The 27,085-nt window shown below is 44.6% G+C and overlaps 1 protein-coding gene across 1 annotated transcript in view; it reads left to right on the top strand.

Annotated features, from left to right (window-relative positions):
- Positions 1 to 21,983, top strand: part of efcab11 (EF-hand calcium binding domain 11) — a 97,243-nt gene extending 75,260 nt beyond the window's left edge. The window contains exon 6 of the mRNA XM_041213948.1: positions 19,227 to 21,983. Within this exon, the coding sequence (XP_041069882.1) occupies positions 19,227 to 19,296 (70 nt within the window). The 3' untranslated portion in view covers positions 19,297 to 21,983. The remainder of the gene's footprint in view (positions 1 to 19,226) is intronic.
- The last annotated feature ends 5,102 nt before the right edge of the window (positions 21,984 to 27,085 follow it).

The raw sequence follows: 27,085 nt of genomic DNA, 5'->3' as shown, positions 1-27,085 counted from the left end.
AGGTGATGTTAGGACAATTGACCAAAGGCTTTGTCAAAGAGCTAGGTTTTCAGGAGTATCTTAAAGATGGAGAGGTGCAGAGACAAAGAGGTTTAGGGAGGGAATTGAATTTCAGAGCTTAGGGCCTAGGCAGCTGAAGGCACGGCCACCAGTGGCAGCACAAAGGAAACTGGGGATGCTCAAGAGGCCAGAGCTGGAGGAATACAGAGTTCTCAGAGGGTTGTAGGATTGGAGGACTTTACAGAGATAGCGAGGGACCGAGGTGATGGAGGCATTTGAACACAGAATTTTTACAGCCATTCAGCCCATCGTGTCTGCACCAGCTCTCCAAATGAGCAATTCGGAGTTAGTGGCATTCTCTCGCCTTCTCCCCATAACCCTGCACACTGTTCCTTAATTAAAAGCCTAATTTCCTTTTGAACCCCTCAGTTGAACCTGCCTCCACCACACACTCAGGCCTTAACCACTCATTGAATGAATAGATTTTTTCATATTGATTTTGCTTCTTTTACGAATTTCTTTAAAGCTGTGCCCTTTTGTTCTCAATCCTTTCACAAGTGAGAACAGTTTCTCCCTCTCTACTCTGTCCAGACCCCTCATGATTTTGTATACCTCCGTCAAATCCACTTTCAATCTTCTATTCTCAAAGGAAAACAGTCCCAACTTCTCCAATCTGCCTTCATATATGAAGTTCCTCCCTCCCTGGAACAATTTTTGTGAATCTTTGCTGCACTCTTTTCAATGCCTTCACATCCTTACTATAATGCGGCACCCAGAACTGTACACAATACTCCAGCTAAAGCCAAATGAGTGTCTTATACAAGTTCAACATAACCTCCTTCCTCTTGTATTCTATGCCTCCAATAATAAAGCCTAGGATACTGTACTCTTTATTAACCATGCTCTCAACCTGTCCTGCCACCTTCAATGACTTATGCACATTTACAGCCAGGTCCTTCTGCTCTTGCACCCTCTATTTTATATTGTCTCTTTATGTTCTTTCAACAAAAATGAATCACTTCACATTTCTCCATATTGAACTTCATCTGCTACCTGTCTGCCCATTCCACCAACTTCTCTATGTCCTTCTGAAGCTCTGCACTATCCTCCTCATAGTTTGCAATGCTTTCAAGTTTCATTTTGAAATAATGCCCTGCATACCAAGGTCTAAGTCATTTTAATCAGGAAAAGCAAGGGTCCCAACACTGATCCCTGGGGAATTCCACTACAAACCTTCCTCTGGGGGAGGAGGTGGCGTTGTGGTATTGTCACTGGGCTAGTAATCCAGAGACCCAGGCTAATGCTTGATACCTGGGTTCGAATCCCACCAAGGTGAAATTTGAATTCAACCTGGAATTAAAAGTCAAATGGTGACAATGACAATGTTGTCATAAAAACCCACTTGGTTCACTAATGTCCATTAGGGAAGGAAACCTGCCGTCCTTACCCGGTCTGGCCTACACGTGACTCCAGACCCACAGCAATGTGGTTGACTCTTAATTATCCTCTGAAATGGCCTAGCAAGCCACTCAGTTGTGTCAAACTGCTACAAAGTCTAGAAGGAATGTACCCGGCACTCATAATTGACCTAGGCAATGGAAATGACAAACACAAACTCAGCCCTGTCGACCCTGCAAAGTCCTTCTTACCCACATCTGGGGACTTGTGCCAAAATTGGGAGAGCTGTCCCACAGACCAGCCAAGCAACAACCTGACAAATAATATCCCAGACACCACCATCGCCATTCCTAGGTATGTCCTGCCCCACCGGTGGTGACACAGTGGTACACAGTCGGGAGAGTTGCCCTGGGATTCCCAACATTGTCTCTGGACCCCATGAATTCTCATGGCATCAGGTCAAACATAGTAAGGAAACCTCCTGTTGATTACCACATATTGCTCCTGCCACCCCCAGCTGATGAATCAGTACTTCTCCATGTTGAACACCAACTGGAAGAAGCACTGAGGGTGGAAAGGGTGCAGAATGTATTCTGGGTGGGGGATTTCAGTGTTCATCACCAAGGGTGGCTCGATAACACCACTACAGACCAAGCTGGCTGAGTCCTATAGACATAGGTGCTAAACTGGGTCTGGTGGTGAGGGTTCGAACAAGAGGGAAAATCATACTTGACCTCATCCTCAGCAAACTGCCCGCTGCAGATGCAACTGTCCATGACAGCATCAGTAGGAGTAACCACCACAGAGTCCTTGTGGAGATGAAGACTGAAGACTGGCATCTGTGATTCTGGGGACCTTCAGAGGAGGCTGAGATGGATCATCCAATTGGCACTCTGGCTGAAGATTGTTGCAAATGCTTCAATCTTGTTGTGTGGCACGACCAATGTGCTAAATGGGATAGATTTTGAATTGATCTAGCAACTCAACATTGAGCAACCGTGGGGCATTGTGGGCCACCAGCAACAGCAGAATTGTACTCAACCACAATCTGTAACTTCATGGCCCAGCGTATCCCCCACTCTACCATCACCATCAAGCCAGGAGATCAACCCTGGTTCAATGAAGAGTGCAGGAGGGCATGTCAGGAGCAGCACCAGGCATACCTAAAAATGAGGTGTCAACCTGGTGAAGCTACAACAGAGGACTACTTGCATGCCAAACAGCATAGGCAGCAAGCGATAGACAGAGCTAAGCAATTCCGCAACCAACGGGTCAGATCTGAGCTCTGCAGTCCTGCAACATCCAGTCATGAATGGTGGCGGACAATTAAACAACTCACTGGAGGAGGAGGCTCCACAAATATCCCCATCATCAATGATGGGGGAGCCCAGCACATCAGTGCAAAAGGTAAGGCTGAAGCATTTGCAACAATCTTCAACCAGAAGTGTCAAGTGCATGATCCATCTCAGCCTCCTCTGAAGGTCCCCAGAAACACAGATGCCAGTCTTCAACCAATTCGATTTACTTCATGTGATATCAAGAAGTTGAAGGCACTGGATACCGCAAAGGCTATGGGCCCTGACAATATTGCAGCAATAGTACGGAAGACTTGTGCTCCAGAACTTACTGTGCCCCTAGCCAAGCTGTTCCAGTACAGCTACAACACTGACATCTGCCCAGAACATAGTAAATTACCTGGGTATGTCCTGTACACAAAAAGCAGGACAAATCCTACCCGGCCAATTACCATCAGTCTACTCTCGATCATCAGTAAAGTAACGGAAGGGGTCATCAAAAGTGCTATCAAGTGGCACTTGTTTAGAAATAACCTGCTCGCTGACGCTCATTTTGGGTTTCGTCAGGGTCTTCCTACTCCTGACCTCATTACAGCCTTGGATCAAACATGGACAAAGGAGCTTAACTTCATAGGTGAGGTGAGAGTGACTGCCCTTGACATCAAGGCAGCATTTGACTGAGTGTGGCATCAAGGAACCCTAGCAAAACTGGAGTCAATGGGAATCGGGGGGGAAAACTTTCTGTTGGTTGGAGTCATGCCTAGCACAAAGGAAGATGGTTTTGGTTGTTGGAAGTCAGTCATCTCAGTTCCAGGACATCACTACAGGAGTTCCTCAGGGTAGTGTCCTAGGCCCAAACATCTTCAGATGCTTCATCAATGACCTTTGATGACCTTCCTTCCATCATAAGGTAAGAAGTGGGGATGTTCGCTGATGATTGCACAATGTCCAGCACCAGTCACGACTCCTCAGATACTGAAGCAGTCCATGTCCAAATACAGCAAGACCTGGACAATATCCAGGCTTGGATTGACAAGTGGCAAGTAATATTCACACCAGACAATGACCATCTCCAACAAAAAAGAATCTAACCTTCTCCCCTTGACATTCAATGGCATTACCATTGCTGAATCCCCCACCATCAACATCCTGGGAGCTACCATTGACCAGAAACTGAATTGTACTAGCCATGTAAATAATGTGGCTATAAGAGCAGGTCAGAGTAACTCACCTCCTGACTCCCCAAAGCCTGTCCATCGTCTACAAATCACAAGTCAGAAGTGTGATGGAATACTCTTCACTTGCCTGGATGGGTGCAGCACTGACAACACTCAAAAAGCTTGGCACCATGGAGGACAGAGCAGCCCAATTGATTGGCACCCCATCCACAAACATTCACTCCCTCCACCACTGATGCACAGTGTCTACAAGATGCACTGCAGCAACTCACCAAGGCTCCTTAGGCAGCACCTTCCAAACCAACAACCACTACCATCTAGAAGGACAAGGGCAGCAGACATATGGGAGTACCGCCACCTGGAAGTTCCCCTCTAAACCATTCACCATCCTGACTTGGAACTATATTTCCATTCCTTCACTGTTGCTGGGTCAAAATCCAGGAACTCCTTTTCTAACAGAGCTGTGGGTGTACCTACACCACATGGATTGTGGCGGTTCAAGAAGACAGCTCACCACCACCTTCTCAGGAGAAGTTAGGTATGGGCCTAGCCAGCGACGTCCACATCCCATGAATGAACACAAAAAAAAGCCTGAGAAACATCCATTAACCACCACTTGCAGTTTGCCATCACTCAGCCAATTTCATACCCATATTACTACTTTCCCTTTTATTCCACGAGCTACAGCTTTGCTCGCAAGTCTGTTGCGTGGTATCAAATGCTTTCTGGAAGTCCACATATACCGCATCAACGACATCACCCTCATCAACCCTCACTGTCACCTCTTCAAAAAAACTCCAGCCTATTAGTTAAACATGATTTTCCCTTTAGAAATCCATGCTGGCTTTCCTTAATTCATCCTCATTTGTTCATGTGAGTATTAATTTTGTCTGAATTATTGTGTCTAGAAGTTTCCCTATCACCAAAGTTAAAATGACTGGCCTGTAGTTGCTGGGCTTATCTTTATATCCTCTTATGAACAAAGGTGTAACATTTTTAATTCTCCAGCCCACCACTCCTAAGTCTAAGGAAGATGGAAAAAGTAAGAAAATGTTAAATTAGGGCTCACTTTCAGGATTGGTCATCTTCAGTTGTACAAACTGCAACCTGTTCCTGCTGCTCCCCAGCTTCACAGCAGGGGTCTAAAGTATTCATTCTTAAATAAAACAGGCGGCGGCATCAGAGTTCGTTACAGCCCCAACCTTGCCCCCCCTCCCCACACCAACCTCCTCCTCCTAAGCTCTCCACTGGTGTTATTTTAGACTGATCCAGATGGTCCCACAGTTTAATGGGTTCCATTTCTCAGGTTGGTAAGGAAGAAGAGGCTGTGATTAAAAACTGTGAACGGAGCGGCTTAAAATCCCCAAGTGGCTGCCTTCTGCCAGAGTAACAGCCTCTTTCACACACGCTGTATAGTATTTCTCTGGTTCAGTCATTATCTTGTCTTTGGTAGAAGGGAGATTAAACAGTCAGCCTTCTGCAAATTTATGCAAACATTATAGTCTATGGAGCAGTTTTAATTGAATGGGGTAATGATATAAAATGCTCACTTCTAATTTGGTTGCCTCTTTAATTTGAAGAGTTTGAAAATAATTCTTTTCTCCTCCATTTTTTTACTCTTCCCTTTTCACTCCTCCCTCTTTCTTCTGGAAAACACTGATACACCCTGGGGTGCAATTCCACAGGCAACTCGATCAATCAGTCATTCCTCATGTGTGCCTAGATGAAGATTGATAGCAGCCTATTTAATTGTGAGGGAATCAAGGCCAACCCAAAACCTGCCCTCGTCCAACATCGGCACTTTCTAACAGAGGCCGCCAGGTAAAAAGAAAGTACTTGCATTTCTGTAGCGCCTTTCACAACCCAGGATGTCCCAAAGCTCTTTACAGCCAATGAAGTGCTTTATTCTTGAAGTCTGTTGAAGTGTAGGAAATGCAAGAATATCCCACAATTAGTGCTGTGATAATGAGACTAGGTGATATACCTTTTTGTTAACTCATGTCGGTTGAGGGATAAATATTGTCCAAGTCACCGGGTAGAACCCTCCTGCTCTTCTTCGAAATAGTGCCATGGGATCTTTTACATTCACCTGAAAGGGTACCTGGGGTCTTGATTTAAAGCCTGATTGAAAGTTGGCACCTCTGACAATGCAGCACTCCTCCACATTCATGTTCAGGTCTCTGGATTGGGACATGAACCCAAAACTTTTTGATTCCAAGGTGTGAGTGTTACCCACTGAACTGTGGTTGGGAATAGGGACCCAAATTGTGTTCTTTTTTTCTTTAACCCTCCCTCTCCCTAGCACAAGGGTGCTGAATAAAATTCTAATGCACCTACTACACCTTGGCTGAGAACAGCTAATTTGGTGCCGCAACCTGGGTCATTCCTGGGTCTCTATAACCACCGGTCCAGTGCATTTAGCTGAGGAGAGACCAGTGGTGAGACTGCAGAAAATCATTAGAAATCATCCCGTATCTGAGGCTCATTAACAAAATTGTCAGATGTATGGCTGTCAACCATTTCCTATTAACATGCTAGCAGTGAACTGGATGTTCAAAGTGTGCCAGATCTGAGAGTTGCAGCTGCAGACAATGGAAATTATCTGGATTTGTTCCAAATACATTGTTCTGTTTTTGAATTGGGGGAGATGGTGCAGCAGTGGTAAAGTCACTGGCGTAGTAATCCAGAGGATGCTCTGGAGACACGGGTTCAAATTCTGTCATGGCAACTGTTGGCATTCAAACACGATCAGCTGATAAAATCTGGAATTGAAAGCTAGTCTCAATAATGGTGACCATGACACTATCATCAACTGTTGTAAAAACCCATCTGATTCACTCATGCCCTTTAGGGAAGGAAACCTGCCATCCTTATCCGGTCTGGCCGACATGTCACTCCAGACCCACAACAATGTGGTTGAGCCTTAACTGCTCCCAAAAATAGCTGAGCAAGCCACTCATTTCAAGGGAAATTAGGGATGGGGAACAAATGCTAACCTTGTCAGCGACACCCACGTCCTATGAAAGAATAAAAGATGTTTCCTCTTTACCATAAGTATGAGCTGAGAGAACGCTAATTTGTAACAGTTTACAGACGTCCATTGAGAAATTCGTTGTAAACAACAGGACAGGGTTGGGGTTTGCTGGGGATGGGGGCAGAAAGGAAACAGTGGAGTGCCCATGGAGGGAAAATGATAGCCAGATCTTGTCGGCTACAGGTCATGTACACCGACCGCACTGCTGAAACTCCAGACAGTATTGCACTTATCCAGAGACCTGGACTATAGTCCAACGAGCATGAGTTAAAATCCCGCCTTAGGCAGTTTGAGAATTTGAATTTTCCTTGGAAAATCTATAAAGACAAAGTTGGTGTCAGTAGAAAGTGACTGTGCAGTTGTCAGACTGTCATTTTAAAAAACTCAACTGGTTCACTAATGTCCTTTTGGGGAAAAAAAACACTTGCTGTCCTTGCCAGTATAACCTATATGTGATTGAAAGGGTTTTATTTTGAAAGTTAGGGTCTAAATTTTGACAAGTAATTTTAATAGTAAACAAAACAAGTACTAATGTCACTGTAACCCCTGGCTCAGTGGGTAGCAACCCCTCCACCACAGTGGCATCAGTGTACCATCTACAAGATGCACTGCAGAAACTCAGAGGCTTCTTCGACAGTACTTTCCAAACCCATGACCACGCCCATCTAGAAGTTCAAGGGCAGTAGATAGATGGGAACACCGCCACCTGGAAGTTCCCCTCCAAGTCACTCACCATCCTGACTTGGAAATATATCGCCATTCCTTCACTGTCGCTGGGTCAAAATCCTGGAACTCCCTTCCTAACAGCAATGTGGGTGTGCCTACACCACATGGACTGCAGCTGTTCAAGAAGGCGGTTTAACATCATTGGCATCAGGAACAGGGTGTGCTCATTGAGAGCCAGCCCCCTTTCCTTGCTGCCAGCAGCCCCCCCTCCTCCATGTGGCCCCTGCCCTCTGCCATCACTCACCTCTCGCTTGGGATCCAGCGACAATCCAAGCCTTGGTTGGATTTCATACTGGCAGCAACCACCTCGCCTGCTGTTCAATAGAGCTGATTCACCGGCAGCTCTTGGTGGACATGACTTCTGCCCCCAGAGCCCTTGATCACAGGGGAAGCCCCACCATTGGCCTGTCAAGTACCTAGGTGGTACAAGGTAGGATGGGTCTTTCTGAGGCAATGTAAGACTCTCAATGGCCTCACTAGCCGATGGCCAATCAGTTAGAGGACCAAAGAGGTAGGTTTAAGGAGCGTTTTAAAGGAAGAAAGTAAGGTAGAGAGACAGAGAGTTGAAGGAAGGGAATTCCAGAGCTTGGGGCCTAGGCAACTGAAGGTACAGTCACCATTGGTGGAACAATTATAATTGGGAATGCATAGGAGCCCAGATTTGATGAACATGAATTATTTCAGTTGGTTGTGGGGCTGGAGGAGATTACAGAGATAGGGAGGGGCAAGGCCAATGGAGGGATTTGAAAACAAGGAGGAGAAATACAAATGCAAGTCTTTCCAGTTCTCTTTAGCTGTAAGTTGACACATCACAAACAATAGTGGCACCCTAGTTAGATACATGGTCTCGGAAAACCCTGGAAGCCTTTCAGCTGTGCTTGCTTTGGCTTTAATTATTCCGAATCCATCCAATAAATATGATGGCCACTTAGCTCACTGGCTCTATACTTTTGACTTCCTCTTTGTTACAGTTTTGAGGTTGCCAAAGTTGCTCAGTTTTGGTTCTCTCACGTCTTTCACAATTCACTGGGTTTTCCCTAGTAATTCCACTTGCCCTGGCTTTTCAGTGGAATTTCTGAATGGGACCATGTTAACAACCAGAGAACCTTGTTTTAGATTGCTTTTTCTATTTGTTCTATCCTGCATCTTCACAAATTCCTTCTTGAAATTCTCATCCTTGTGCTCAAGTCCCCCCATGGCCTCATCCCATTCCCTACTTCTGCAACTTCCCCTAGCCATACAACCCTCTAAAATCTCTGCGCTCCTCTGATTCTGGCCTCTTGTGCATCCCAGATTTTCATTGCTCCACCTTTGGCGGCCATGTCTTCAGTTGCCTAGGCCCTAAGCTCTGGAACTCTCCCCCTAAATCTTTCTGGCCTTTCTATCTCCCTCTCTTCCTTTAAGATGTTCCTTCAAACCTGCCTCTTGACCAAGCATGTGGTCACCTCATGTGGTTCAGTGTCAATTCTTTTTGAATAAAACACCTTGAGGTATTTTACTATGTTAAAGGCATTATAGAGGGGAATTGACTATAAAAGTAGGGAGGTTATGCTTCAGTTGTACAGGGCACTGATGAGACCACATCTGGAGTATTGTGTACAGTTTTGGTCTCCTTATTTGAGGAAAGATGTAAATGCATTAGAAGTAGCTCAGAGAAGCTTTACTAGGCTAATACCAGGAATGGATGGGTTGTCTTATGAGGAAAGGTTGGACAAGTTAGGCTTGTATCCACTGGTGTTTAGAAGAGTAAGAGGTGACTTGGTCGAAACCTTTAAGATCCTGAGGGGGTCTTGACAGAGTAGGTGTAGAGAGGATGTTTCCTCTTGTGGGACAATCTAGAACCAGGGGTCATGGTTTAAAAATAAGGGGTCACTCATTTAAGACAGAGATGAGGTGAAATTTTTTTTCTCTCAGAGGGCTGTGAATTTTTGGAACTCTCCTTCTCAAAAGGCAGTGGAAGCAGAGTCTTTGGATATTTTTAAGGCAGAACTGGATAGATTCTTGATTAACAAGGGGGTGAAAGGTTATCAGGGGTAAGCAGGAGGTTACAGTCAGATCAGCCATGATCTTATTGAATGACGGAGCAGGCTTGAAGGGCTGAGTGGCCTACTCCTGCTCCTAGTTCGTATGTTCGCATATAAATGCAAGTTGTGTTGTCTTCAAAATTGGTGTAAAAACACAACATTCTTTTGGAATTTAACTGCCAAAAAAGTTTATTAAGCAGTAGTAGAACAAGCAAAGAATAGCACAACCATATTTATATACCTCTGATAAAAATCTTACCTCTCATGGACTTCCATGTTTTTGTCACACTTCTTGTGTCAACATTTTTCAATTATCAATTTTTTTGCCCCTAGTTATAATGTGAACTATCTCTGCAGCCTTGTCTCTCTGCACCACGTGGCTACACAATTCCTCAGAAATATTCTCTAGAGTTTAGAAGAATGAGAGGCGAATTCATGGAAACCTACAAAATTCTGGATTGCTTCTGCAGGTCAGGGAATCTAAAACAGAGGGGCACAGTCTCAGGATAAGGAGCCCATCATTTAGGACTGAAATGAGGAGGAATTGCTTCACTCACAGGGTTGTGAGTCTTTAGAACTTTCCACCCCAGAGGGCTGTGGGATGCTCCATCGTTGAATACATTTAGACAGGTTTTTGGTCCCTCAGAGAATTAAGGGATAGGGAGAGCGGGCGGGAAAATAGAGCTGAAACCCAAGACCATGAATGGTGGAGTAGACTCAATGGGCTGTATAGTTTACTCCTGCTCCTATTTCCTGTTTTCTTGTGAAAGTTTCCTGGAATTTTCCTTCACCCAATATTTTTCCACTGGGCAGCTTAGATTTCTCAATAGCAAGATGGCATTTACTCACAACATCATCTTTTGTGCCTAGTCGTACTTTCATTATGGTTTTTGCACGAAGGCTTGTTCTCCCAGTAGCTTAGATTTGACATTTTCACTCAGAGTGGTGGCAGTGTGAACAGAATTTAGATTGTACAGCCTGCACATTTGCAGCATACCTAATTCCCCAGGTTGCATCAGCTATTGCTCTGTCGTCTGTGCTGATGGCATATTTTTCTTTAGCCTCTGAAAGTTTCTGCACAAAAAGTTTTCAAAATTATTTGAAAATAAGCTTTTACTTTTTAAAAAGCACTGAGGCAAAATTCACATGGAGCGCTTTTTATTTTTCAAAAAAACAAGGAAGTTATGTTTGGCTCTATCTACATGCAAGAGAGAGAGAGGAAAAAACCCAGCAGTATTATGATCGCACCTTTTTGGAACTCTTTTTGTGTTCTTCAATCTTTAGAAAGTGAATGAGAAAGAGTGTGAGGGAAATCAAAGTATAAAAGTGTAATGTTACCTCAGTTTTCATAAATTTGGGTTCTGAAGCCAGCTCATTGCCTCAGCTGTGCCTTGTCGGTGTTAGGAAAAGTCAATGCTAATTGCCCCATATAGAGAAAGGGAGAGAAAGATGCAAGTACACAGAGAAGTTAATTCTTTCCTCAACCTAATTGGTTACCTTTTTGAACAAAGTAAGCATTTTATCGCAATCACTGTTACTTACGGAATGCAGTAGCCATTTTGCGCACAGCAAGAATAACAAATGCAAATCTATTTTCACTGGTATTGGCTAATTTCTTCAGCCTCCAGCATAAACTCTGTACCCTTTACCATTGATTCCATTCCCCGACCCAGCCACCATCTCATGTTGAACCAGAGTGTTTTCAACCTCAGCATCCTATGTGATCCTGAGCAGAGCTCCTGATGCCTTATCCTCACCATCATCAAGATCGTCTACTTCGGTAACATTGCCTGTGTCAGATCTGCTGCTGAAACACACATCCATGGTTTTGTCACTTCCAAACTTGACTATTTGAATCCATTCCTGGCTGGTCTTCTATCCTACATAAACCTCAGCTCTTCAAAACGTTTGCTTCCTATATCTTAACTTGTGTTAACTCACCTTCACCCATAACCCTGTGTTCACTGACCTACATTGGCTCCCAGTCTCCCTGTTCCTGAAATTTTCCACTTTCATCCTTGCGTTCAAATCCCTCCATAACCTTCTCCTCCCTATCTGTGCCTTCCAGCAGCCATACAACTGTCCAAGACCTCTACATTTCTTCAACAGTGGCCTTTTGTGCATTGCTCACTTTCTTTGTCCCACTATTAGTGGTTCTAAGCTCTGGAGGTCCCTTCTTAAAGTCTCTGTCTCTCTACCTTTCTCTTCTTCTTTAAGATGCTCCTGAACTACTAAAATCCACTTTGAAGGATATGATGCTTTTGAGCAACTATTCCATATTAGCCTCTCAATGCCAGCATCAAACACTCACATATTAGGTAGCACATGGGCTCAATGTGAAGCAATGGTCTCTCAATGCTACCCCAACGACCTACCTGCAACATGAATTTCACTGTGCCAACAATGAGATTTTTTTCTTTGACCTGCAACAGCTTCTAGGCTTTGGATTTTTTTTTTAACTTTGGGTATTTTTAGCTTCTACGTAAACTACTTTAGTGGAGCAGGCTTGAGGGACCGAATAGCCTACTTCTGCTCCTATATCCTATGTACTTCAATGGGTGAGCCTTCATTCCACACGCTCCAGAGAGCTTTAGATGTGTCTCGGAAATTTCCTGGAGTGCTCAGACAGTCTGCATCATTTGATTCCAACTGCTGTTTTATCATGCTGTCATAACTTGATCCTCCTTGTGGTGGTTAGCTCAGGGTAACACGTTCTAGTCTTGATGTATCTGTCACGTTTTGTTGTCCACCTGTGGAAGTTAGCCTCCCTGGAACCTAAGATCTGGAATTCCCTCCCTAAACCTCTCAGCCTCCACCAGTCCATCCCCTTAAGATGTTCCTTAAAACCTACCCCTTTGACTACAAGTTTATCCAAGTATATCTGGCTTGGTGGCAAATGTTCTCTGATTACAGTTCTGTGAATGGGGCTTGGGACATTTTACATCAAAGCTGCTGTGTCGATGAACTTGTTGCTGTTGTTGCTACTCAGCAGCTCTTTCTTTGAATCACTTGAGAGCATTTGCCCTCACTGCTACCAGCAGCGTGGTCCAAAAAAAGGATGTTTATTGTTGAAGCATTCCATAGTTCTGCTAAAAATGTAATAAATAATGCATGACATCCCACCCTGAGCAAGATTTATGAAACAGACTAAATGAGCATCTGTGCTTTGTTTTTGTAAACATCTCCATTTTGTGTAATTCAAGAATCTGCTAGTTTTTCCTATGTTCTCACAAACACTAAAATAAGATTCTCACTGATTTTTTTCATCCTTTCATGGGATGTGGGCATTGCTGGCTGGGCCAGCATGTGTTGCCCATCCTTAATGTCCCTTAAGAAGGTGGTGGTGAGCTGCCTTCTTGAACCGCTGCAGTCCATGTGGTGTAGGTATACCCACAGCGCTGTTAGGGATGGAGTTCCAGGATTTTGACCTGGCGACAGTGAAGGAACGGCGATATATTTCCAAGTCAGGATGGTGAGTGACTTGGAGGGGAACTTTTAGGTGGTGGTGTTCCCATCTATCTGCCGCCCTTGTCCTTCTTGAGGTTGCGGGTTTGTAAGGTGCTGTTTAAGGAGCTTGGTGAATTCCTGCAGTGCATCTTGCAGATGGTACACACACTGCTGCCACTGTGCATCAATGATGGAGGGAGTGAATATTTAAGGTAGTGGATGAGGTGCTAATCAAGCAGGCTGCTGTGTCCTGGACAGTATGGAGCTTCTTGAGTGTTGTTGGAGCTGCACTTATCCAGGCAAGTGGAGAGTATTCCAGCACGCTCCTGACTTGTGCCTTGTAAATGATGGACAGGCTTTGGGGAGTCAGGAGGTGACTTACTCGCTACAGAATTCCCAGCCCCTGACCTGTTTTTGTAGCCACTGTATTTATATGTTTAAGTTTCTGGGCAATGGTAATCAGCAGGAAGTTGATGGTGGGGGATTCAGTGATTGCAATGCCTTTGAAAGTCCAGGGGAGATGTTAAGATTCTCTCTTGCTGGAGATGATCACTGCCTGGCACTTGTGTGTGGCTTGAATGTTTCTTTCCACTTGTCAGCCCAATATCAGTGGTACATTTATAATAATGACTAGCTACTGTGAGCCAAATTCATAAGTAACTTTCAAGTGAAGTCGAGATGGAGGGTAGGGGATAACTGCACATGGAGGTAATTCAATCTCCATTTCAAAGTCTATATATTCTTTGCTTAATTTTATATTCCCAGTAGAAAAGCCTATGTTAATGCTTTTGAGGTTTCATGCAGTGATATAGCTATTCCTGGCCAGAATGGTACTGATTGGTTGCTTCCCCCATCAACCAGCTATCCTCCACTTGCCGCATGTTTTCTGGAGAAATAACCCTGCTTTTATCAGGAGCATCTGTACGAGAACCTCTCCCTCCAGGGAGTTGACAAACAAACCAGCCTTTCCCACCTGGCCTGGCTGCAAACCATGTGCCCAGTGACCCACTACATGCAGATTCCAACCCTATACTAGCCTCTAAGATATGTGCAGTGCCAGTACCTAAGCTGAGGCTGAGTCAGCTCAAGTGATGGGGCCTCTTCAGCAGTGCTGTGCTGTTGCTCGTCCAAAGGACTCAGGACATTCAGTCTTCCTTGTCCTCCACCAACTATGCTCTGCTTCCTCCTGTTGTGGGACACCTTGTCTTGCAAGAGAGATGGAAGTTAGGCGAGAGTCCCAAGTGCCAGGGAGTGCTGCTGAGTGAGTGATGGAGGTGTTGTGTTTTGAGCAGTGTGAGAGGTTGGTGGCGTGGTGAGTAGATGTCATGTAAAGATGCATTCATTCATATGAGTTCATTTCACTTCTTATGGCACTGCTGCCAGGTTCTCAGTACTAGAGTCCAGGAGTTGACCTCTACGGCAACCTCCTATTCCTTTCTGAGGGTGGTATTAGGGCCTTCCTGGCCGTAAGTGGACTCATGGCACCTCTCGTCCTGTCAACCTCCACCATTAAGGAATCCAGTGCCACCACATCCCTGACCCTGGAACCCTCTCTCTACCTGGTGTTTCCAATTTCCTTGTTCACAATTGCAATAATAGTATAATTAATTGCAGCTTTCCTTTAAAAGGGACAGACTACCTTTAAGAGCATAGAGGGTGGCTGCACCACATTATTAGCAAACACTACTTGCTCCCTGCTTAGTACACAGGCAACCATCAGGACTCGAAATACTCAGCCGAACACTGCAATCAGAGAACTGAGGTGGCAGCACCAAATTTGTGTGCTGCCTACCTCCACCTCAATGGGCCCAGGCAGGTAGCGAATTGCAGCCCTGAATGCTATAAAATAGACTGCTCATTGTGAGTCCTGCCCTGCCTCCAACCCATTGACTGACACGGAGGTGTAAATAGAGACTCTGCACTTTTAATATGACTGCCAATATAAACCTGCAAAATTATCTTTCCACCCTTCCACCAGTGACAGCTGCAGCCTGTTCACCTGGGGGGGGGGGGGAAGAGTACATACACCTGAGGGAATCGTACAGACACATTACAGACTGGTGGCAGCTGTTTGCTCACTCACTATACCCCACAGCATCTCTTACCATGAAGGTGGGCAGCAGATCAGTTAGCGGCAGCTCTTTAACCAGCCCACCCCGGACTCTCCACTTCCTCCACACCCCCAACGCCCGCCCCGGTGAAATTGAAAATGAATCCCTGCCAATTTCCATTATAAATTTGGACTGAGAAATTCAGACTGAAAGAAAAGCCATGGGAAGCATGTGCAGATGCAATGCTTTCAATAAATTACAAGGATCAGCAAAAGCAATGTCCATTTATATAGCACCCTTAACATCCCAAGGTGCTTCACAGGAGAAAATTTGACACCGAGCCATATAAGGAGATATTAGGACAGATGACCAAAAGCTTGGTCAAAGAGGTAGCTACTTGGAACGTCTTAAAGGAAGAGAAAAGGGAGGTAGATATCTCACTAATTGCCCGAGCTCCACATTCCATCCCCTCCCCCGCTTCAGCCGCTGCCAGCACTCTAAACCTACTGCTACAAAGCAAAGAGCTCTGCTGCTTCTATTAATAAATGTAGCAGTTCCATAGCAAGAGACGCATTGCAAAATTATCCTGCAGATTTGCTTTGAAATCACCAGAATAGCAATTTTGCTGTCTGGGAGCCTGCTTGATGAAGGGAAGCTCCATTAAATACCAATTAGGATCAGATTGTTTTGGCTCAGTGTACTGCCAGTCAGTCCCCAAACACACAAAAAGACATTCACTGATATGGGAATTTAATAGGTGTGCGCCACAAGAAAGTTCTTTTATTAACTCCTAATTTATCCCTGAGTAGTGGTATAATCAACCTCATTGAATGCAAGCCCATGTTATCTGCATATGCAGTTTCTACATGACAGGATCCTACTGTGTAATGCCCGATTTGTACTTGCCTCATGCTCTTTATGTTGCTTATTTCATTCTTCCTACCCCTGTCCTTGCTCTCCAATTCATACCAAGCTTAAAGGAAACGGCTTGTGTTTCTACAGCACCTTTCATGACCTCAGGACATCCTAAAGCACTTTCAGCCAATTTTTGAAATGCCGTCACTGTTGTAATGTTGAGAAACACAGCAGCCAATCACAGTACAACAAGCTCTCACAAACAGCAGTAAGATAATGACCGGTTCACCTGTTTTTTTAGTGATAGTGATTGAGGGATAAATATTGACCAAAACACCGAGGAGAACTCTTTGAAATAGTGGGATCTTTTGCGTCCAAGACTGAACAGATGGGGCCTCAGCTTAACATTTCATCTGAAAGAAGGCACCTCCGGCAGTACAGAACTCTCTCAGTACTGCGCTGGGAGTGTCAGCACAGTGGAGGTGGTCTTCAATAAAATGTATTTCATTGAGTGTAAAGTACTTTAGGATGCCCTGGGGTTGTAAAAGACACAGGTTCGACCTTTCACTGTCCTTCTCTCTCCGATACCACACGATGCATTTATAAATGAGCCACCACGGCTTGCAATTTGAGGCTTCCTGTCACTCCCAGTTGAGTCGAGTCCGTCGACGAGGTTACGAAAACTAGCCTTCTGCCCCCAGGAATAGATTTGCTCTGTGCTTGGAAAAGAGCAGTTAGAATTTGTGAGGGATCTGCTGTTTGCGGTGTATCTGAAATGTTGCCAGCGCTATAATAACAAGTGGAGATCACTCCGATGGAACTCTCTATTGTGCTGTCCTTACTTTTGAGTATCAGGTATCAATATAAGTTTAGCTTTGTGAAAGAATATGGCATGTTGCCTTTCATGCTTGTTGTGTACTTTATTTCTGCCGGTGAGAGTGATTAAATCCAGGCTAGAAATCTACCCAAGTAGAAGTCATTAGCATGGAACAAGAAGAAGAGATTCTCAACTCACTGCCTTCCAAACATTGTCTTAATTTTACTCCCTGTTGCTACCAAATATTATGCACATCTGCCAGTCCCTGACTTGAAGGGCCCAAGGCAACACAGAGTGAAGAGGCACACCCTGCAGAGCGACAGCTGACTAGCTAGGCAAAGAGTGGCAGAGTCTGCACAAAATTATTAATAAGCACTGTAACTGAATCATTTTAGATACTGCGGGATTTTAAAAAGAACTGCAGTTGTCAATTAATCAACAGCAATCTTATTGCAATCAATAAATAACAAAAACTTACATTTACAAAACACCTTCAACATAGTTCAACAATGTCCCAAACGCACCATTGATGCATTATCAGATAAAGATTGACATCAAGCCATGTAAGGAGATGTTAGGGTGGGTGACCAAAAGCTTTGGTCAAAGAGTTAGGTTTTAAGGAACATCTTAAAGGAGGAGGAAGTGGTACAGAGGTTTAGGGAGGGAATTCCAGAACTAAGGATCTCTGCAGCTGAAATTACAGCTGCCGGGAAGCCAGAATTGGAGGAGTGCAGAGATCTCGGATTGCTGTAGGGTTGGAGGAGGGTACAGAGAGAGAGGGAGGGGGCGAGACCATGGAGGATTTAAAAATAAGGGTAAGGATTTTAAAACTGAGGCACTGCTGGACCTGGAACCAATCTAGATCAGTGAGCAGAGGGGTAATAGGTGAACAGGACGTGGTCCAAGCGAGGATACAGGCAGCAGAGTTTTGGATGAACTCAGGTTCTTATTCCTCAGTTCTTGGAGCTGAGGTCCCAGCTAATAAAAGTTTTGTCTGAATAGCGTCTAATCTTCCCTCTCAATTAACATGGTGGCTTCCTGTCTTTGATGCTGTGTACACTATAAGGGGTAGAATTTTGCCCTTGGCGTGCAGGATCAACAGGAGCGGGCGGAAAGCCGACCCCTGCCCGCGATCAGCAGTGCTTTGCAATTTTACACGGGCGAGCCAATTAAGACCCACCCAACGTGATACACGAGGGGCAGTGCTGAGCGCTGCCTGTGCAGGCGGGGGGGAGGAGGGCAAGCGCATGCGTGTGAAAGAGCCCTGAATAATCTCCCTGAGGCATGGAGCTGCCTCGGGGAGATGAAGAACAAATTGAAAAAAATTATTAAAGAACAGAAAAATTTAATGAAACATGTCCCCTCACGTGACTCTGTCACATGAGCAGGGACATGTTACGAAAAGTTAAAGTTTTTATTTCATTTGTATTTGATTTTGGAAACCTCATCCCGCCCGCGAAGGAGGTTTCCAAAAAAATTCACAGGTCACTTGGCCTTTTTGCCTGCCCGTCAACCGTTAGGTTGAATGGGCAGTGAAAAATTAAGCACAACTGATTGTTTAATGGCCTTTTAATTGTCGGCAGGAGCGATGCCGGCTCCAACACACACCTGCCGACTGAACTATTGCGCAACTGCGCGTAGACGTCGGCAAGTCATTTCACACGTGGTCTGGTCGGGCATGTGCCCACCCGCCAAGCTAAAATTCCTGGCCAAGGTGTATATTCACAGGATACATATTGGTCCAGACATACTCTAGGCGCTAATTTCATGGCTGACATTTCTCTCCAGTTTTCACCCTTGTGTTGTCTTCTGCTATATCGTGCTGGATGAGTCCACAAGCAGAAACCATTTTGCAATCAGCAGGATCTCACAAAGACTGATGAGGTGAATCAACAGTTACAACAACAACAATACCTTGCAGCCATATAGCACCTTTACAGTAAAACGACCAAAGGCACTTCACAGCAGTGTTATCAGGCAAAAATTAATACCAAGTCAAAGAAGGAGATATTAGGACAAAAGCTGAGATAAGTTTTAAGGCGCATCTTAAAGGAGGAGAGAGAAATAGAGGGTCAGAGAGGATTACAGAGGGAATTCCAAAGCTTAGGGCCTAGATGGTTAAAGGCTATAGTAGAGATGAAGGAAGTATGAGATGGCTAAGAGGCTAGAGTTGGAGAAAACGCAGAGTTCTCCAAGGACTGTAGCACTGGAGTTTCAGCCTTAGCTTTGTGCTCGAATCTTTAGAGTGAAACGTGAACCCAAAACAATCTGACTAAGAGAAAAGAGAAACACTCACTGAACTACGACTAGGACTCCTGAGGTTACGAGAGGCACTATATGAATGCATCTTCTTTCTTTCCCTGCATTATTGTTTTAAGACTTCTCCTGTCTTGTCTTGCAGGGAAGTGGATCGGGATTTGGATGGCCATGTCAGCTTCAAAGACTTTGAGATCGTCATGCATCATGAGTAAGAAGCTAACAAAACCTGGAGTGAGGAAAGATATTTCAGCTCTTGCAACCCAACTGCTCCATAATGTATGGACAGTGATCTTGGGAGGGAAGCCATTGCTCAACCAGAAGTGTCATTAACTGCGGTTTATATACTTCATATTCTACATCTGACTGGAGGGATACTGCAAATGGTACTTTCGGGAGGGAGTGACACTCACAAATTGTGCATCGCCAGGAAATCGTAGCTTTGTTGCATTGAATACAATAAACATATGATTTTATATATTCCGTACGTCATATCCCACAGTATTGGTGGTGGATGCAAAGTGAATGGTTTATCTCTTATACCATCTACAGTCTCATGAAGCCCCTACCCCCCGTTCAGGCTATATTACCCAGTCCCAAAGCCCAACTCCTCTCCCAACTAGTCTCTCTGACAACCTCCAACCTCCATTCTGACCCCAATACCCCACTGACCTTAGTCTTTTTCCCTAATCCCAGATTGTGACAAAGCCATGTTTGAGCTGGCGATGTGAGTTAAATGTTGTAGGCAAAACTAGATGTTCTGTTGGAATGGTGAGAATTTTCTGGCAAATTGCAACCTTTCATGTATATATAATTGAGTCATAGAGTCTTATTTTAAATTGACATGTATAAAATATACATGTCTGATAGGCAGTCGTGAAAGTGCGAAAAAGATTTAGAAGGATGATAATTGCTTGGTAGTACAGAACTTGAATATTGCTGAAAAGAGAAGACATGTTGCTGAAATTCTTCATCTTGCACTCATCAGGGCAAATGTAAGAATGGCAGATTTACAAGAAAGCCAATCAGCAATGTTGTAAATAGGGTCCTATCCATTTGCTCACCTTGCAAGCTTTATGCAGAAATAGAGCAGATCAAAGCTCTCCTGCAGGATAATGGCTACCCTGATCAGATCATTGTTTGCCGTATATTGTGCAAACTGGCAAATGGGCCAAGGGCCGCCACTTTTGGGCCTGAAAAGTGCCTGGTCTACCTCAAATTACCCTGGAAAAGCAAAGTATCTCAAAAATTTGAACAAGTTAAGCAAGCCATTTTATGCTGCTACTATGCAGTGATTACACGAGTGGTATTTTCCACTAACAGGATGCTGCTGAGCGTCCAAAGAAACGTTCTGCCTATCAGGACGTGAATGAATTTCGATGCTGGTGTAATGACAGGTACGTGGGCCATGTGTCCCAACAATTGGATGATGAAATCAAACAGTATGTTTTTTCAGTTGTTCGTAGTAGGCAGAATACAGACCATGGTCAACCAGCCCTCGCTTGCAAAATGCAAAACAAAAAGTCTACTGTTAGGTGTGATTCTGTGTTTGTGCAGCACTTACTGAACAATCCTGAGTATGCTAATAGCCACACTAACAACCAATTTATGATAATCAGGCGAGCTTGTAACTTGGCTGATTTATGCTTGCTAAAAGTGACAGGGACCCATTCTCTGGAAACAAAAGGAATATGCTCAAGCCTTGCCCCTTTTTTAAATTCCCCAGGAGCTTAGGGAGCCTTTATTTTCCATTGTTATCTCCTTGGCAACGCCTCGTCAATCAAAGTCAACTTGCCAACCAATCAGCACCCTTTTCTCATGTAATATACATTGTTGTGATCATTTGAAATTGGGTATTCTTGCATTTGTCCTGATGAGTGCAAGATTAAAAGCTTCAGCAACAATCTCTTTTCAGCAATATTCTAGGATAATACTCAAACTGAGAGGCAGGAAAGGCTGAAGAGTCTGGGTACTTTTCTCCAAAATAAGAAGCAAGAAGCTGAGGAATGACTGATTGAGGTCTCCAAAATTATGAACAGTTTGATCAGATAGAAGTAAAGAAGATGTTTCCTCTTGAGCTAAGGCCATAAGTATAAGATAGTTGCCAATAAATTCAGTAAGGAATTCAGGAGAAACTTCTTATCCAGAAACTGGTTAGAATGTAGAATTCACTACCACAGAGTAGTTGAGGTGACTAATATGGATATGTTTAAGGGGATGCTAGATAAAATGCATGAGAGAGAAAGGGATAGAAGGACATGCTGATCGGATAATTGAAGGGGGAAGTGAGAAGGTTGGTGTGGAGCATAAATGCCAACAAAGGCCTGTTGGGCTGAATGGCCTATTCCTGTGTTGTAAATTGAATTAAATTCACTGGCAGAGAGCTGTTTATTTTGCTGGAGTGAAAACATTTTAGCCGCAGTGAATGAATGCAGCTTCAAAGGACAGAGGTGACAGGCCTGTCAAGCTCAGTGTTTGTAACAGATTCTGAAAATTACACCATGCTCTGAGACACTGTGTGACATCAGTGCCTTATTATCAATTCAACCATCTGAGATCTCTGCACTCCTCCAATTCTGGCCACTTGAACATCCCTGATTTCAATTGTTCTACTATTCGTGGCTCTGCCTTTAGCTGCCTGAGTCCTAGGCTCTGGAATTCCCTCCATAAATCACTCCATCTCTCTCTCTCTCTCTCTCCTTCTCCTTTAATATATTCATTAAAACCTACCTCTTTAACCAAACCTTTGGCCACCTGTCCTAACATCTCCTTATGTGGCTCAGTATCTAATTTTGCCCTGTGAAGCATCTTGGGATGGTTTACTATGTTAAAGACACTATGTAAGTGCAAGTTGTTGTTGTTTTTCAAATAAGCGATAAAAATAAAACTTGTTGAGAACAATCCAATCTTTTTGTCAGTGACAGTTCGATTAAGTTAAACACCCAGAGACCCGCTATAGATGCTTATCTGATAATAGCCTCTTCATACAATATAAGGAGGTACAAGTGCAACTTAAAACTAATCTGCTATGCATGCTGATGTTAATATTGCACTTTATAGAGCTAGAGGTATATAAATCCTGGTATTAATTATTGTATTATTGCAACAGTGCTCTGGAGAGATGGTGATTTGTACTGGGAGGGAGTTACTTGAAATTGTACCTGCAATTTACTTAGTGATATTCAATTGGCTCTCCCACTTGACAGAGCAAATTTTAGATTTGCTTAATTAGTAATTGAATGATATTTCAACTTCCACAGTGGTGCTGTCACAGGTAGGACTCCACAGAAAACACCAAACCATGAGCAAGCTCAGAAATCTGAGTGCATTAAATGAATCAATGTAAATTACTTTGACTTCATTATTTCTGAAATTCAGTGTGACAGCTGTCGTCTAATCTAAGTACATGTGTTGCATTTCATTACAGGCTCCGAAGCTTAATAAAATAATCGATGCATCTGCCCATATTAAAATCTACCCAGATCTGCAGATAACTTAATTAAAATAATTTCCTTCAATGACCCTGTGCAGTTGGAATGGGCCTGAAAGATTCATGTGCATCTCAGAAATGGTTCCAGGATTGTGAGGAATAATTCCTGAACGTTGGAACTAGCAGGGTAGAGCAAAGTTACATGAATTCAGATCATCCTCTGCCTGATCTCCCAGAGGTTAATAAGCTTGTACAACTTTAATTGGAATGTGCTAAATTCCTCTCCAACCCGCCTTTCACTGTTACCTGAGTTCTGTCTTCAGGGAGCTGAGAAGAGTCGGCAGCTGGTAGGCAATAATGCCAGTGATTATGCCATATTTGTATTTATTAACTCTACTGTCAATAAATATGTCGCATTAATCATCAGGCAAATGATCAGAAGACTAGAGTCAACACACTTTCACTGTCACCTCACTTGGAGAACTGAGTGAAGAGTGTATTACGATTTCAGTAGAGACCAGTAACCTCTTGTAAAAAAGACCCAGTTCTTTACTAAAAGAATGAAGTCACAAAATTCCACGGTTTAAAACAGAAGCATTTTTACTATACAAGAGTCAAACAAATCAAACACTAAATACTCTCAGATAACCTCCTATACTCTAACATCCAAAATCGACATAAGTTAAACATGAATTAACAGGCAAATTGTAGTCGAATATAAACTATAAATGGCAAACACAGCCATGACAGATCTAATGACTTGGTCAGCAGTCCGCTCAGATTTTGGTGATCGAGCTCAGTCACAAAGGCCGGGATTTTCCATGCCAGCTGGCGTCGGGCCTGTTCCGTGGCTTTTGCAGACAACGTGGCGAGAAGGCCAAAAATCAGTTTCCCGACATTGTGAAACCAGTTTGTGATCGTCCGCTCAGCTCGTTGACAGCGGGCCGCATTTCCTACTGTCGGGCATCGGGAACCTTACTGTATTACATCTGCATATCACTGTAAGGCCAGCCCACTGGAATCATTCCCCCGCACTGGATCGTCTGCCCACATCAGCAGGAAAACACGCCGGTGTGCTTCACAACAGCATGTACAGGCTGTGCACTTGGCATACCGCACTTCCCTTGGGAGTTCAAGGTTTGTTTGCCTACTTTGCCTCGGTCAGCGCTCACCCTCATCAACACCAGGCTTCACAGGCAGCACCACATCACTCTTAGGGGTCTCACGGGCAGGTGAATAGCCACCAGATCAGCTGTATGTGGGTAGCTTTTCAACGGCTACAGGGCTAGAGCTTGCTTGGGGAAGGGGGAGAATTGGCCTCAGGCAAGGGAAGAGGCTGCAGGACAAGAGCTGTACTGGGTAAGGAAGGTGTCCCAGGGTGTGTGTGGGGGGCACAAACTGATCTGTGCAAGTGGCTTCAAGATGGCGAGGGCTGAGGATGCAGTCTCCAGAGGAGGTGATGACAAATGGGCATGTGAGGGTATGTGTGTGAGAATGGGTGGTGGTGTCCTTTGAGTTGGCAGTGAGTGAGACGCCAGTGAATGTGTGATGGGCTTAAGTGTGAGTTTAGAGTGATGAGACGGTTGCCTTACCCTGGCTGCACGGATGAGATCGTTCATCCTCTATCTGCATTGAATGGCCAACCTCTTCTGTGCAGGATTGGCACTGATCACCACTGCCATTACCTACCAAGCTGGAGTGGTAATGTAGCTGCCCCTCCTGCGACCAGAGCGGGGGTAGAGGACATCACAGCGGGTCTCCACGATGTCCAAAAGGCGCTCAATGGCTGCAGTCTTCTTGCCTTTCAGGGCCTGTCATGTTTGCTGCAGTCCTGGGCTGGAAGCACTGAGCGCGGCTGGACTTTAAATGTGGTGTCTGGTGTGATGAAGCAGCGAGGTGATGGTGTGGTGGGCGAATTACAGCCCGCCCATCATCGAAATGGCCTGTATCCCGGGAATATTTAATGCAGAGGGTTTGGGATGATACGGCGTGAAAAACCGCCATTCTGACCGGCGGCTAAAATGTTGCTTTTCCCACCCTCTACCGCACCTAGTGTGTCCAAACAGTCTGGGACGGTTCTGCCCAAAATCCTTCAAAATTCTATCTTCCTCATGAAGATTTTCAGCTCCTCTCCTTCTAGGAACTTGTCTGATCCCCAGCTGACAGCAGCACAAAACTCAACCTGTATTCCACAGCATGGTCTTCACCACAAATGGCACACGTCTGCAGAACCTTCTCAACTGGGGCTGGACGGTGTAAGTCCGCCAATGTCACCTTCAGGTAACAGAGACAGCTGCAGCAACTTATTCTCAGCTTCTGGATTTTGGAGTCTGCCTTCTTCAGCTTGACTGTTCTGCATCACTGGGCTCATCAACTGCTACTACCCAGCTCGGATTAATCTGTGCCCTTTTGAATCTTCCAACCAAGTTCAGTCTACCCAGAAGGTCTGGTTTCCAAATCTCAGTTTGTTTCCCTTTCCCCTTAGAAACTTGGGAGGGTCGGTTTCCTTTCAGTGTTCCTCTTTTCTGTTTCCAGTTAGGTTCTGCCTCGAGAAGCATGGGTTCCCTCACAAGTGGTATAAACGGCTTAAAGGAAGCATTAATTAAGAACAGCAGCTACTACTGAGATTGTGGGCTTGAGCTGAATGGAGTCCTCAAAATCCCTTGGACCAAACAGTTGACCATCCATTCTAATATTCTCCTATGTGGCTTGGTGTCAAATCTTGTTTGATAACACTCCTCTGGAGTGCCTTGGGATTTTTTACCATGTTAAAGACACGGTATATAAATACCAATATTGTGTTCGAAGTTGTAAGGCTGTCTATCGACTGATGCTTTAGGTTACTCAGGGACACAGAGACATGAGGGAGGAAGAAGGATAAAACAGGAAGGATGACTAAAACAGAGTTGACTCACACATTGACTGGGTGTTTTGATGTGTCCAAACATTAAGGTTTTATTGACCGCCTGTGACAGCAACACACTGTGCTTCAAGGCACTAATTGCTATTATTTGGACTTGGAATTGGTGGGATAATGAGGAGCCTGTGGACAAAATGGTTGTGCTTCAGTCACTGGCCACAAACTGGCTCACAGCAAGTTGGAACAGTTACAGAATGACAAAAGGACAATATGTTTTTCCTATGAACTGCAACTTTAAAAAAAAAATCCATTGTCATTTTAATCTGCTGGAAGATGTGGAGGATTTAATGTCAGAGTTAAAAATCACTTAGCAATTTGACATCCAGATCCTGTCTAAACAACATCAACCCATTCCTAAACTCTCGAGATCTAGGTGAGCGGCGTTGGGGGGGTGGGGGGGGTGGTTTGCGGGGTGGGGGGAGTTCAGGTCTATTATGCGTGACCACCAAAGTTCCTGGTTGTGAAGCAAAATATGGGGGACGACCTTTTGTGCACCTTGCCATAGGCAGAACATATTAAAGTTAGCATTCCTTATTCTACCGATGAGATACTGTCTGCATTTGGGTCTTGACAGACAACCCTACCCCCTGCCCAACCCCGGCTTCTACCGGTGCAATTCTTAAGCCTGGCAGACAGAGGTCCACAAAAGCAGCCCAGTTATAACTCTTTGTTTCTTCTTCTTGTTGGGAAATGCCAAGTGAAGACCAGACTGAGGATCTGATCAGTGTGGGTGAGGTAATAACATCCATACAATTACGGACAGATGCTTGAGAAACATTGGCCAGGATCTTACGGCTCTGCCACGGCGTGTCTCCCCCTGGTGGATGTGGCAAGCCATTTAAATCTCCATTCGGTTCGGCAGGACCATAACAACCCGCTGGGCGGGGTGGGGGCCATGATACATTTGGGTGCTAGTCATGGCTCAGTTAGTACCATTCTCAACTGTGTCAGAAGATCGTGGGCTCAAGAGACTTGAGCACATAATCCAGGCTGGTCAGTCTCTCGGTACAGTGTACCGAGGGAGCGTGGCACAGCCAGAGCCTGACTTCCAGATGAGATGCCAAACCGAGGCCCTGTTTGCTCTGTCAGGTGGACGCAAAAAATCCCATGGCCCTATTTCAGAGGAAAACAGGGGAGGCCAATCCCTCAACAGAGAAATGCTGCATTATTGGAGGAGCTTCTTTCAGAAACGTTAAACCCAGGTCTTCACATCCTTCTCAGGTGGATGTAAAAGTTCCTGTGACACAATTTAAAGAAGAGACGCCAAGTTCTCCCAGTGTCCCATTGCATCTGGCAGGAGACCATTCAGCCCATGTGTCTGTGCCGGCTCTTTGGAAGAGCTCTGGAATTAACTCCACTTCTTCCCCCACCCCACTCTCTTTCCCCATAGCCCTGAAAGTATTTACCCTTCAGGTATTTATCCAACTCCCTATTGAATCTGCTTGCACCACCCTTTCAGGCAGTGTGTTCCAGATCATAACACCTCACTGAGTAAAAATAAATTCTCATCATTTCCCGCCGAACATTTTTTTGCCAATTATCTTAAACCTGTGTCTTCTTGTTACCAACCCCACTGTTAGAGGGAATAGTTTCTCACCATCAACCATGAGGGAAAGTGTATGTACGGCAGGGCCTTTTGGAACCTCGTTCAAGC

This window comes from Carcharodon carcharias, chromosome 20 (genome assembly GCF_017639515.1).
Source record: "Carcharodon carcharias isolate sCarCar2 chromosome 20, sCarCar2.pri, whole genome shotgun sequence".
NCBI classification, from domain to species: Eukaryota; Metazoa; Chordata; class Chondrichthyes; order Lamniformes; family Lamnidae; genus Carcharodon; species Carcharodon carcharias.
This window is presented reverse-complemented; position numbering and strand designations above follow the sequence as displayed.